Raw genomic sequence first — 13,169 nt, 5'->3', positions numbered from 1 at the left:
CAGTATCTGTTAGTTTGTAAGAGCTGCAGTTAATAATTAGTTACAGGATAGCACCGGTATTTCACTAGCGCCTGATACATATTTTTTCTTGTTCCTTTTCACAATCTTTCAGTCTTTGGCTTTCTGCTTACCACTATTCTCCTTTTTTGTGATATTGCTCCTGTAACAGAAACTCCTAAACTCACTTAAATCACACAAATTGATAGGCCACTAGCTCCTCCAATGTCAGCATAGTCCAATTGTGAAATATTAGATTATTCTGGCTAGAAAAAAAAATAAAAAATGTTTAAATCCATTTAAAAAAGGAGGACGGAAGATGTACAGAAAAGAGTGAAAACAAAAAAAAAAAAAAAAAAAAAAGTGTTCAGATCGTAGCAGAACAAACCTAAAAAGTGACAAATTCAATTTCTGGCCTGTAAAACTAAAAAACAAAAATATACTAAGAACATTCAGAGTGATTGGTGGATAGATAATGCAGAATATCCCATGATGCCAGCTCATCGTTGAACACAGCAGGAACAGGACATACCACAGGCGCATGAAAAGCTCCAATGTACATACTTCAATACTGTAATAGATGATTGATGATTACACTCTTTGAATGCTTCTACAAAAACTGTTAAACTTTAATAAAAACACTTCATTTTCATGTAGATGTTTATCAGAGAACAAACACCTTTTGATCAGTTGGACATTTCAAAAAGGAGGGGTTTTAAACATATAACACAATCAAATACCTAAAACTGGAACTTACCCCTTGACTACCTTGAAATCGGATTGCCGGCTTCAAACTTATTGAGCCCTGAAATGGAGACAAAGATTTGCCAATGTAAAATCTTGGGTTAAAAGCTTGTGTAAATTTGAATTTTTACTGGATAACAAATAGGATTACATAATAGTTCATTTTTCTAAACCACAAAAGTAATGCAAGGCACTATAGATAACTTTATATACTAGGATCTTCAATACATTGTTTTCTGTCATAGCTAAATCAATACATATAGTTTACCTCATCCATTTCCAGATGCTTCATTTAATAAAGCCCCTAGTTTGCTAATGAAGAGGCACTGACGCTATAAAACCACATTAGTTATATTGTTTTCATGCGATACAATCGCAATTCTAAAATTGGTGACGACAATGGGATAAAACTTGGAGGTCTTCTGAAATATATTTCAGAAAATAATTTACTCAGTGACTGCATGGATCTATGATTAAGGTAACTGCCAAACTTGATCTTTGCAGTACAATTGATGCAATATCTGGATTTTGCAAAAGCATTTGATACTGTTCCAGATAACAGTTACATAATAGGAGAATAATAGAGCCAGGGTAAAGAGTACACACATGAGTAGAGAACAGGTTGAAGCATAAAAGGTCAGTATAATTACAAAGTTACTAGTGGGGTTCCACAAGTATCAGTACTGAATAGTGTCTTTAAACCTTTTTCTTAATGTAACTTGAAAGATTATGGTAAACTTGGCTAGGAAATTGAATTTACATTAAAAAAAAAAGGTAGAGTTATGCACCTAGGCCATGGTAATAACTATGTTACTTACACATTAAGTAGAATATAATTGCGGAAATTGAGATGTAAAAAGGACCAGAGGATATTAGTAGAGAAAAAGCTGCTGCAAAGACTAAGTCCAGGAATGCATAAACAGAGGGGATAAATGGACATGAAGCAAACACATAGCAGTACGAGCATATAAACAAAGTCATTTGAATGGAGGGTACAACACTGGGCACCTCATAAGCAGCATCTGACTTCTTTTGCAGCACTGATGAAGTTTGTGGTGTGATAAAAAGCAGGCAAGGGGGAAGTGGAAGAACCACACAGCCCTCAAGTTTACTTACAGCTTGTAGAGACAAACACTATATCTAGGATACGTGTGCCTTGTACCAAGCACAAATTAGGCAAACATTTTAACGAGTGCCTTTAAATATTACGCTTAATATAGAGCCAACATATTATGCAAAGCTTTACATATATTTTACAGCTAAGGTATGTCTGTTCGAAGACCCATAGTATCAACTAGCCCTTTAAGAAAACATACAACTAATTTGTTTTCTAAGCCCCTAAAACACTTATGTTACTATCTACTTTGCCAGGTATAGCTTCTCTATTAGTTGGGAATGGACCAAATATTTACACAGTGTCACTTTTCACACAGCAGTCATAAAAAGTCAGTTAATGCTAGTTTTAATACAGATGTAGACAAAATAAATCCCAGCCTGTCCAGCTCTAATGTATTAGAAAATGCCTTTCTAAGCGCAGAAGGGCCTAATTTCCAGCTCATAAAACAAAAACACCAGATATCCAGCTTAGTTCACTTACAAACGCATAGCAGTTTCTCTCCCCATGGATGATTCATCGGGTAAAAAAAGAGTGACTGGCAAACAGACAGCCTTTTAAACTACACTTTACAGGTGCAACCTACTGTCTGACTGGTAGGTGTCAGAAGACCTGAAATGGACCAAATAAAAGGATACCAAGGTCAGAAACCTACAAACCTGCGACTTACACAGAATCCATCAATGAGACACACTGCACCGCAAACAAATAGCTTTAAAGACTCAAAATAAGTTACACAAAATATGCCAGAGTGTATGTTATAACCATTGACAAGGAATGCACAACATGCAAGTTGGCATGGTTGAAATTGTGCTGAAGTACATCCACTTCAATGAGTGGACATCAACCCAAAAAGTCAGAACAGGCCAACTACATACCAGACCACAAAAAAAAAAAACACAGTTCAAATACAGTTTACTTACTTTACATTTTTATCAATGTCTCTCGGAGAAGAATAGTTTCTAAACATCACAGTGCTAATTTTTTCAGATATTGACACTGGACAGCCACAAAAACCTGATTTCAACAGCAATTCCTTTATATTCTAAAACACTTTCTGATTAGGCTAGATGACAAAGTATGCATACAATGGCTAAATTGCTCCTGGAACTTAACGAATCCTGTGCTAGCCATCGACAGATGCAGAAAGGACCCTCAACCCCCTCCCCCCCACACAAAAAAAAAAACCAAACAGCACCCTTCTGTTTTTGCACTTTTGTACAGGTGAAATGGAGATGCTGAATTACAAGTCAGATGAAAAGCCTAGTCAAACTGAAGTGAGCACACCACAGCACTTCAAGATCTGTATCATACCTTAACTATTCCCTAGAGAGCATGAATGGGGACCATCTGCTGGGAAATCCCCAGTGAGGAAAGCTCTTGAAAGATTAACTGAAAGCCATGGGGTGGTGCAGGGGAAGCAAGCTTGAAAGTGGTGTATGATTTACAAAGCAGAATATGTCTAAGCAAGACTTGAGACCATACAACAATGAGGTGTCTTTTTGATGGTTGCCCCGATTCAGCTGCGGGGCACATTATAGTTCTGGTACTGGTCTGGCTGGAGAATAAAAAAAAAACAAAACCCAAAAACAAACAAACTTATAAATCCATACCTGGTTGTGCCAAGGTATAATGCAATAAGACATTGGTTAACTAAATCATTACCAAGTTAATATTTACATTAAAACGCCAAAAAGCAAATATATAGGGTTAAGTCACCTTTAAAAGGCGGTTTCACTTCTCATGTTCTTTGGACATATCGGATGATCCATAAGAATCTACTTTTAACAATGTGGTGTGCACATACAGGGACTGGTTTATGTTTAAACTCAAATGTGAGCACAACCCCAAAAGCACACAACTTGCAAAAGTTTTTTGGAGATCAGCTTGTATTTGAATACGGGAGTAAGTGTATGCATTTGAATCTGGGTATAAAGTATACTCTGGCTATAGGTTACTTGCCGCATGCAGACAGAACGCAGGATAGGCATATAAAGTCCTATCAGAACGCATGCAAAATATTTTTATAAAATTTACAACTCTTAATAAGCTACTATAATTAATACAAAAATAAAATGCTGAATATAAAATAAATTTTTATTTTCTCTTACTTGCAAACATTTTCTTGCATGCATGTGTGTCAGTCGACACTTACACCTGCCCTGTGGCTGCTGCAGGTGATAAGGCTTTTTTAAAAAACACATAGCCAAAAGATGCCCTGAACTAGAATCAGTTGCGTGCGCTCAACCTCAGCACACCCTTAACTGTACACATTGCCTACAATAATCTGCCCAGGCAGACAGTGAACACAAAACCTAATATTTGAACCTTGCATGTCCAAAGACTAAATGAAGAGCTGCTATGTGCTCCTGGTGAGAAAGAACATTGGGCAGAGAAGTGCAAATGTGGAAGTGCCACGTTTTGCACCTACTTAAGAGTTAAACACAAAATTGGGTAATGAAGGAAACCGTGTTAAAAAGTCATGAAGTCGCATAGCTTGAGACTGCACCATTATACCGCCATTCAGTCTTTGGTGTGGGTCCATAGTTTGTACACACAGATGTTTGGGTTATAACAAATATTTACACAATGGTAGGCCACATTTTATATTACAGCAGATTGCATTTGGCCTTTAAATCATTAAAGTTTTAAATAAAAAAATACATATGTGCATAAACACAAATAAAGCCTTACAAGGGGACTTCTGTAATTACATTTTCCTACTTTCAAGGTCAGTTAGAGGCCATTTTACTTTAACTTCAAAATATGGCATATATAACAACGCACGGGTAATCCATGGACCTTTTGAATCTTGAGACGTTAAACAGGGATCTTCTTAAAGTGTATTATCTTAATTATGTTCTCATTTCACAACAGTACCAGCAGTTTTATAGTATGTCAGTATTTGCAGCGACTACTTAGGCTACAATTTTGTCAAACTAGATAATTTAGAAGACAGTTACACTTCACACCCACTGGCCTTTGAATACATTTATAATGCTTTTCTCCCAATAGAACTCAAAGCAGTTTACATATTTTGCAGAAACTAGGTGCCATATCAGCTGTGCTCAGATCCTATATAACCAACGAGTAACATCATCAGCCTAGCTTGGGGACATCAATAGGGGACATAACCGGTTTATATATGTGGTCTTGCAAACGCAAGTATTTGTAATCCTTAAAGCCTCGTACCCACAGGTGTCAATCCCACCTAGGGTCACTCTAGAAAGCATGTGATAGTTTCTGCTTGTTACCACAAGAGTGTAACTGGATTTTAGTCCTTATTAGTCACAAAAGTGGTCTTATAGTTGTAGAGGGCTGGGTTTTTCGGTTATGAAAGGTCCAAACCATCTCTTGCTCACCACATATGACCAATAGGAGTTTGAACTAAACTTTTAAATAGAACCCATGGTGTTTCTCCTTATCAAAGGGTGAAAAGCCCTAGCAAAGGTTTACCACCAGCAATAGAACCGCTATAGCAGGAGATTTCACCAGTTGGGGCTAAGCACGGGTAACAAGGATCAAAGCAGTACTGCCTCAATTTTATTTATTTTACCATTTTATTTTTAAAAATTAGTGGAACTGAAAGTCCAAAAATAAATACAAAAAAGACATCACAAGTGTGTGATAGAGAAAATATATGTATATAACATTTTACCACAGGTATTCTGAATTACCTCTGAACTGCTTGATGCTTTACAAGCCACAGAGGTAGAATACAGGATAAAGTACATCCATAGAGCCTGGATAAAACAGCAGTAGAAACAGATACTCAACCACATGAAAACTACAGTACTCTTAACAGGACTAGTTGAGCATGTGGACTTTTTTTTTTTTTTTTTTTTTTTTAAATCACTCATACTTTAAACCTGACCAAATTTATGGTTCTAAACATATTGCATGTTTTGGAGAATGTTCTGATGGAGAGAGTGCTTAATAGAAAGATGTGCACTTATGTTGATTACTAAAGATTTCAGTGAGCTATGTATAATTTATCTTAATATTCAAAAAATACAAAAAAAAAAAACAAAAAACAAACTTTACAACAATCTTTACAGCGTTAGATTTTTCTTAATAAAAAAAAAATGCAGTCGTCTTGCATTCATAGTAGACAGTCACACATTCCTCACCTTCCACACTGGTGAGGCAAGTGTCTGAGCACAGAACAGAATACACTCATGGCAGGAGAATGCACATCTTATACACATACATACATACATATCATATTATCCATAACAATTAAGAAGTACAAAAGTTAACATCTTGCACAGCATGGCGACATCTCAAGATGTTACAATGTATATAAAACAGCCGTATAAATTGATATAATTATTATTGACCTAATGAGGTCAACAATGTAGGCGGTATTTCCGTACATACAAGTAGCTTAACTTTTCCAGGCAACCAATATTTCTGTTCTACATTTATGTCCATTGTGGCCACAAGAGGGTTACACATTGTAACATTAAATCATTTGTTTGAAGCCATTTTAAACTTTACATTGTCCAGATAATATTTTTAATCAGCTGGAAGTGGATATAAAGAAAAACAAAACAAAAACAATGCAGTCTTAAAACAGTCTAATGACTATTTTGGTTGTGTGTAAAGAATCCTTATTATAGGCTGGAGATGTGGTATGTCTACACCGCAGACTAGAAACAAACACCATCCCCCTGGTTGTCAATGCTAAAGGGCAAAGAGTTTTAGTGATAAATGGTGGAAGCGGAGAGGTAAATAAAATCTATGAAAACCTTGGCGAGGTGAGAGGATCTAACACTGCAAAAATAACTTGTGTAACCTTTACGATGTCTGGAAAGATAGGGTTATCAGTTTCTCTTTAATAAAAGATTAGTTATGCAACATTTAAGTTGCAGTACAAAGTATATCTGATTGTACAAGAATGTGTTCAAAATACAGTATTGAACTTCTGGGCTTGACAGTTCCACAAGTGCTTCTTCTATAAGCAGAGCATTAAGGTTGACAGTCTCCATTTTCAATTGCTTACAGGACAATTTAATTAGATAGGCAACATACTCGTCAGCTAAAAATGCAACAGTTCTCCATCTCCATTATTTTGTCTACCCTGTTGCTGTGAACATAGAGAACTTACAGTTATTTATAAGGGTTAATCCATCACATAATTGTGGGGCATAAGGCCTAAGTCATAACTGCAGTGTAAATATGGAATATTAATTGAATCCATTGATAAGTTCAGCTACTAAAGTGTAAAATGTGAAGACAGAAAGTCTGTTGTATGTATATTTGATTGCTCTGCACATTCCAGTGTGAGAAGATAGGAGTGTCACCTGTGGCAACTTCAAAGAGAACCACCTGTGAGATATATCCTGGCCTGAGATGGAGTTTTGACATCTTAATAGAGTTTTAGGAACCGCTCATCATGGTGTGGCTCAAAGAGCCCATGTGCTGACTTGGCTATATGTGATAGACAAAAATAATAATTCAGTTTTAAAATATGCCACTTAAAATTAATAAAAGTAGCGATCAACCACATATTCCTCAATAGCATGATGAAGGGCAGCTCATATGTCAAATTAAGAATTCTGCCCCAGAGAAGTAAAGGAAATGAGTGTAAGCTCTACGAATACAATTTAGCTGTGTTTGTTATCAAAAGATGGACAAATTCATAGGGGATTTATTAATAAAATTGGGTCTGTGCGACACTCCACAGAAAACTTAGGTCACAGAGTAGAATTTGTTAGTAAATCAGACAACATGCAAATGACTGAAATAAGCACAGACCACAACCACCCAGGAGGTGGGATGGTGTAAAGGTGTCTTTAAAAAGCTGAGACCAGTTACAACAAATTGTCAGACTTTTGAGAAAATAAATCCAAATTGATAGGCTGTCCATCTTCCTACCCAATTTCCCATAGCACAGATTATACAACTCATGTAAGTTATACTCTGAATGTAACCCTTTTTTATTTTAAACTGATTTGCTTGTGCATCTAACATCAGTTGTTTAATAGTTTCTTTACATCTGAATGCCCTGTACTTTTGTATATTCATCATCATCATCATCATTTATTTATATAGCGCCAGCAAATTCCGTAGCGCTTTACAATTGGGAACAAACATTGATAAGACAATACTGGGTAATACATACAGACAGAGGTAAGAGAACCCTGCTCAAAAGCTTACAATCTATGGGTATTAAATCTAGTTTAATATGTGGATTCCTTGATACTCTAACAAATCCATTAGCCTGTTAAGAAGAATATAGATCGAAAAAAGTTAACCGTTTGAATGCTGGTGTGTGATTTGTTGATACATTTGATTAACAAGCTTAGTGAGCTTGCATTTACATTGTGTAACAGTCTGGAAGTGTGAAGTTAACCCTTTGTTTGCTGGTGTGGGCCTTGTTAGCCTGTGGGTAGCTAGAAGCCTTGTGTGCCAGTATATTGGGGTCCTATGGCCCGTATTCAGTAGGTGGTGGCAAACCTGAAGTGTGTGGGGGTGACAGCTGTTGTGGGGGTCGATTCAGCAGGTCTATAACTGTGCAATCGGTAGAGAGAGAGACTGCGGGCTGGAAACGTGTGTAACCTCATACAGCAAACACTCAAAGTCACAGCAGCTGGGAGCGTGTTCGTGACACATGTATGTCCCTATTTTGCATTAATAAATCCACCCTGAACCAATTTATGCTTGATAGAGCCATGAAATCTCCATAGTGAAACATTAACAGTACAATGGGTCATACAGAATCTCAGTGACTTTCAACATGGCACTCATGTTGAAAATCACGGCAGTCAAATTTCTGCCCTGATAGAGATGTCCCGTCAACTAAGTGCTGTTAATATGAAGTGGAAATGTCTAGGAGAGAAAAAAAAAAAAAAAAAAAAAAAAAGAGCTCGGACAAAGCTGTAGGCAACACAAGCTCACAGAATGAGACCTCCAAGTGCTGAAGCATCTACTGCATAAAAAAATAGTCTGTTCTCTGCAACACTCATTACAGAGTACCAAACTACCTCTGAAAGAACTGTTCAACTGGCTCATCATGGATTGGGTTTCCATGGCTGAACAATTACATACAAGCCTCGGATCACCATGTGCAATGCCAAACAACTGAAGTGATGTAAAGTGCATAGCCATTAGCCAGACCGACTGACAAATCTGGGTTTGGTGGATGCTAGGAGAACACGTCCTACCAGTGTACGTACTGCCAATTATAAAGTTTAGCAGAGGGGGTCTGGGGCTGTTTTTCATGGTTTGGCCTGGGCATCTCCGGTTCCAGTGAAGTAACGAAGCTACAACATACAATGACATTCTAGACAAGGCAACAGTTTCAGCAGTAAAATGCCCCTGTGCACACAAAGGTCAAAAATGGCTTGTAGAGTTTGGTGTGGCAGAGGTTTCATTGCCTGCACAGAGCACTGTCCAACCACATCAAATACCTTTGAATGAATTGCAACTGCTAGACAGGCCTTATTGGCCATCATCAGTGCCCGACGTCACTAATTGTTTTTGTGTCAAACCCCATTGTTAGAACGGCTTTCACTCTCTTGGAAAATGACAAAGTGGGGAACAACACCATATTTAATGTCCATGGTTTTGAAAGTTATGGTTATGTTCAACAAGCACATAGGATAGGATGTTCAGTTGTCCATATACTTTTGGTCTTGTAGGGTATATTGGGTTATGTTACTTGTGTAATTTAAGCAAATCGGTCAAAGATTTAATTTACCATTTGTTTAATATATGTTATTTTAAAATCACAGAGAATAAAAATAAGCAGACTCCACCACACACACACATACACACACATATTGTAGTCCTTTTGTATCTGATCAACATGCATAGAAAAGACTGGCATGTGTAAAAACCCCTCCCCCCAATTTCCAGCAATTGGTTTTACAACAACATGTCTGAGTCATGCATAATCCAACAGTGCAATTTCTGGCTTGAAGATTTGGCACAAGTCCTAGACTGACTAAAAAAAAGAATGTGTTAAATAAAAGTAATGTTTTTCACTCAGGGAACAGCAATAACTGAGAGAAAGAAGATAGTCCCAAAAATCAAATACATGCAAAGCAGGCTTGATTATTGGAATTTAGCACAGAAGTCTGCATTATTACAATAAAAACACATACCTTTAAAATAAAAAAGTGTAAGGGATATGGGTGTAGGAGGAGAACATTAATTTTACAGAAATACTTCAAGTTGTAGATTATGGTATTTCCACAACAGACCACAATCATGCACATGCGACAAATCAAACTTAAAGCTGTCTGTGCATCCACCCAGATCCATTTTCACACTTCAAGCCCGACATGGAGTTAAGAGCAGCAAAAAAAACAAAACAACTCAAAACAAAAACAAAAAAAAAAGGAAGGGGGGCAAATTTGCTCCTGGACTAAGCATGTTGCAATGCAAGGGGGCGAAAGTGCATTTTATTTTTTTTGCTTGTAGGAATACTGCTGCTTTTGCACATAGAACACAAACACTGAAGAGCTTTATTTTTAGACTGCAATTTAGAGTGGAGCTAGAGCATGCCCCTTTCCAGCTCCCAAACCTGTTTACATATTTTAAATTTGTCCAACCTGCAGTGGAATATGATGTGCCAAGGTGCAAATATGGGCATCAGTGTTCTTCCCAGAAAATGTTTACAGCTGGGTGGTGGCAGTTGTAAAATTTTGGAGATTATAGCCCACACCTGCCAGGACTGGTCAGACTGGTGGTCAGTGGTCTAACACACACTGCTGGCTGTAGTGCTCGTATACTGCTTGTTATAATAGGAGAAACAATGGCTTATTCTATTATAATAGGACTCTGTTAGGCTCCAAGAGCTGGGTGGCAAGTAGAAACAGCCAGACGGAGCAACCGATATATAGGTGCTGGGGAGAACACTAGGCATTTTATTTTGCTATCCTCTTACTTCTAAAAGGAGGCCCTTAATCACAGTCTGGAATTCGTTTGGCATTCACACATTCATCTTTAGAGCCCTCCACCCAAAAAGTAAACAACTAGGTTACAAAAATATAAAGTGAAAAAATTGAAAAAAATTCTCCTTTGCAAATGCTTTGGTAGTTATTACAGTGTGACAGGATGGACCGCCTATGCCACCCTGTCTGTTGTTGCTGGGAACCGGCTGGGCTTACTTGCCACTGTTCCCTTTCGTTATCCCAAATGTGCCCTCTAACCGCAGTAGGAAGGGCTTACAAATGCTGCCACCACTGGACTCCTTACCAGCATCTAGTACCTGGTTCCTTCTGGTTAACTGTTACTGCTAGGGTATCCCCCTCGCTGGTACACCTGGGCTGGTACCCTGACCGCTTACTATGGAACAAGGTTGCTGTGGATGGATTCCCCCTGGCCTATCACACTAACCAGAGCTGCTGGGTAGCGGGCAGAGCAGTGTTGTTGGGAAGCTGGGTTCAAACCTTAGACAGCCGGAAACGGATTAGATTTTGAGTCTAATCTGTAGTTCACAGAATTTTCATCATGGAAGACGTTTTCAAGCAGGTCTTCAAAGCAAGTGATGTTTGTTTGCAGTTACATTGGTTGAAGGTACCAGTGATCAGGTCAGGTGGAACAAGAATGAGGATACATTTCAGTGTACAAGCTTTCTTTTTGTACAGTTTGGACACAGCCTCACAGGGTAAGCTAGCCCCCTGAGGTCATAGTTATCTTTAGTATCAGGATATGAAATATGTTTCCCAAACATGGATTTACATGCAATGCAAAGCTAACAATATTTACACTACTCTTATGTGCTGAAACTTTATGCTTGCATTATCTGAAATGCAGCCACAGCAGCCCCCTGCTGGGTATACAGGCTAAACAGGTGTTTGCTAGAGAAGTCTGTTTGCTGAAGTAACAAAGTTACAAATCCAAATAATAACACTTCCACACAAAACACATTCCAATTTAACACGATAAGTGCATTTCAAATTATACATTGGTGCCTGCACCTCTGATTGAAATACATTTCTACAATAAATTATTTCTACATGATCCAGCCACAAAAAAGTTATTTATAAGTGATCCAGTCACATACAGCCATTAGTCTTTTTGGAGAAGTCTGTAAACGGAGTACAGATGGAGCAAAATATGTATGATCCAGCTGTCATCAGGTACTGCAATCAGAAGTTCTCAATATAGCATACATTTTTATTATTTCTTTTGTTGCCCTAATTCCCTTCCAATCACAATGTAGCAATTGGACTCTTGCGGTGAGCTTTTCAACTTTGAGACCAGTTTATATATTGCATCTACTTTCTGCGCAGTCCTATTCCATGCATCACTATGTCAGGGTCTTCCAGAGGAAGTAAACATAATCCACAGAGGGGATACCAGGTAGTACAACTGCTGCACTGTACTGTGAAAGAGCAACTTCGGTAAAATGAAAGAACCCAATTAGATACTTTACAATCCTCACAAATAATGTTGATCCAGATGACTGTATATGTAACTCCGTTGATGCGTTTCCTCACTTGGCAGGGACTTTTTCAAATAAATCTGACGCCACCAAGTCCAGGAGATTTAACTTTATATTCCTCCCCTCCAAAAACACACCCTCAAAATTAAAACCTGAATTAAATCTATATGCAGAATGAGCAAACTCTGCAGACACTTGCATTTTTGCTGCAGTTAGTTGTGGAGATTTCAGGAAAGCAGGAAGCAAGTTCAAGGTCTGAATTTAGTGGATAGTTTCCCCACCACAAAAAATAAATTTTATTTAGCAATATGTAGAAATATATATAACACTTGTCTTTGGTGGCTATAAAGTGGTTTGTTAAAACAAAAAGGTTGTATTGGCTCTACAGGCCTTTACTAGACAATATTTAAATATTTTTTATGTAAAGGTGAATATCTAAAGCAGGGGTGTCCAACCTTTTAGTTTCCCTGGGCCACATTGGAAGGCGACAAGTTGTTTTGGCCCGCACATAAAATACACTAACACTAACGATAGCCGATCATCCAAAAAAAACATAGCTAATGCTCCTTGTTGTTGCTCTGTGCTTCAATGACATGCTAATGGCTGCTGTCAAACATCAAGCGATATTGTTACAACATTTTATGAAGGGCTTCAATACAGCAGTCATTAAGACAGGAAGATAAGGTCCGTGATGCTCCAGGACCAGGTGAGTTTATGCACTAGTCAGCGTCCCTTGAAATAATAAAAAATAAAGAAAAAAAAAACAAGAAAAAAAACCCCTAACTTACCTTTTAATCGGCTTGTTCTCTGATCCTCTTGTTTTGTTTTTTCCATTTCAATGCTGCTGATAGTTCGCGCGGGTGATTCCTATGTGCTGTGCTCCGCAATGGATGTCTGACGTGATGACGTCACGCC

General features: G+C 37.9%; 1 protein-coding gene across 2 annotated transcripts in view; it reads right to left on the bottom strand.

The window, feature by feature from the left end:
* ELL (elongation factor for RNA polymerase II) overlaps positions 1–13,169 on the bottom strand; it is a 72,220-nt gene that overhangs the window by 34,038 nt on the left and 25,013 nt on the right. For both annotated transcript variants that reach the window (XM_075205280.1, XM_075205282.1), the window contains exon 2: positions 755–802. In XM_075205280.1, coding sequence (XP_075061381.1) covers positions 755–802 — 48 coding nt within the window. The remainder of the gene's footprint in view (positions 1–754; positions 803–13,169) is intronic.

The sequence above is a fragment of the Mixophyes fleayi genome, chromosome 1 (assembly GCF_038048845.1).
Source record: "Mixophyes fleayi isolate aMixFle1 chromosome 1, aMixFle1.hap1, whole genome shotgun sequence".
Classification (NCBI taxonomy): domain Eukaryota; kingdom Metazoa; phylum Chordata; class Amphibia; order Anura; family Limnodynastidae; genus Mixophyes; species Mixophyes fleayi.
The sequence above is the reverse complement of the archived record's forward strand: the minus strand, read 5'-3'. Positions and strand labels throughout refer to the sequence as shown.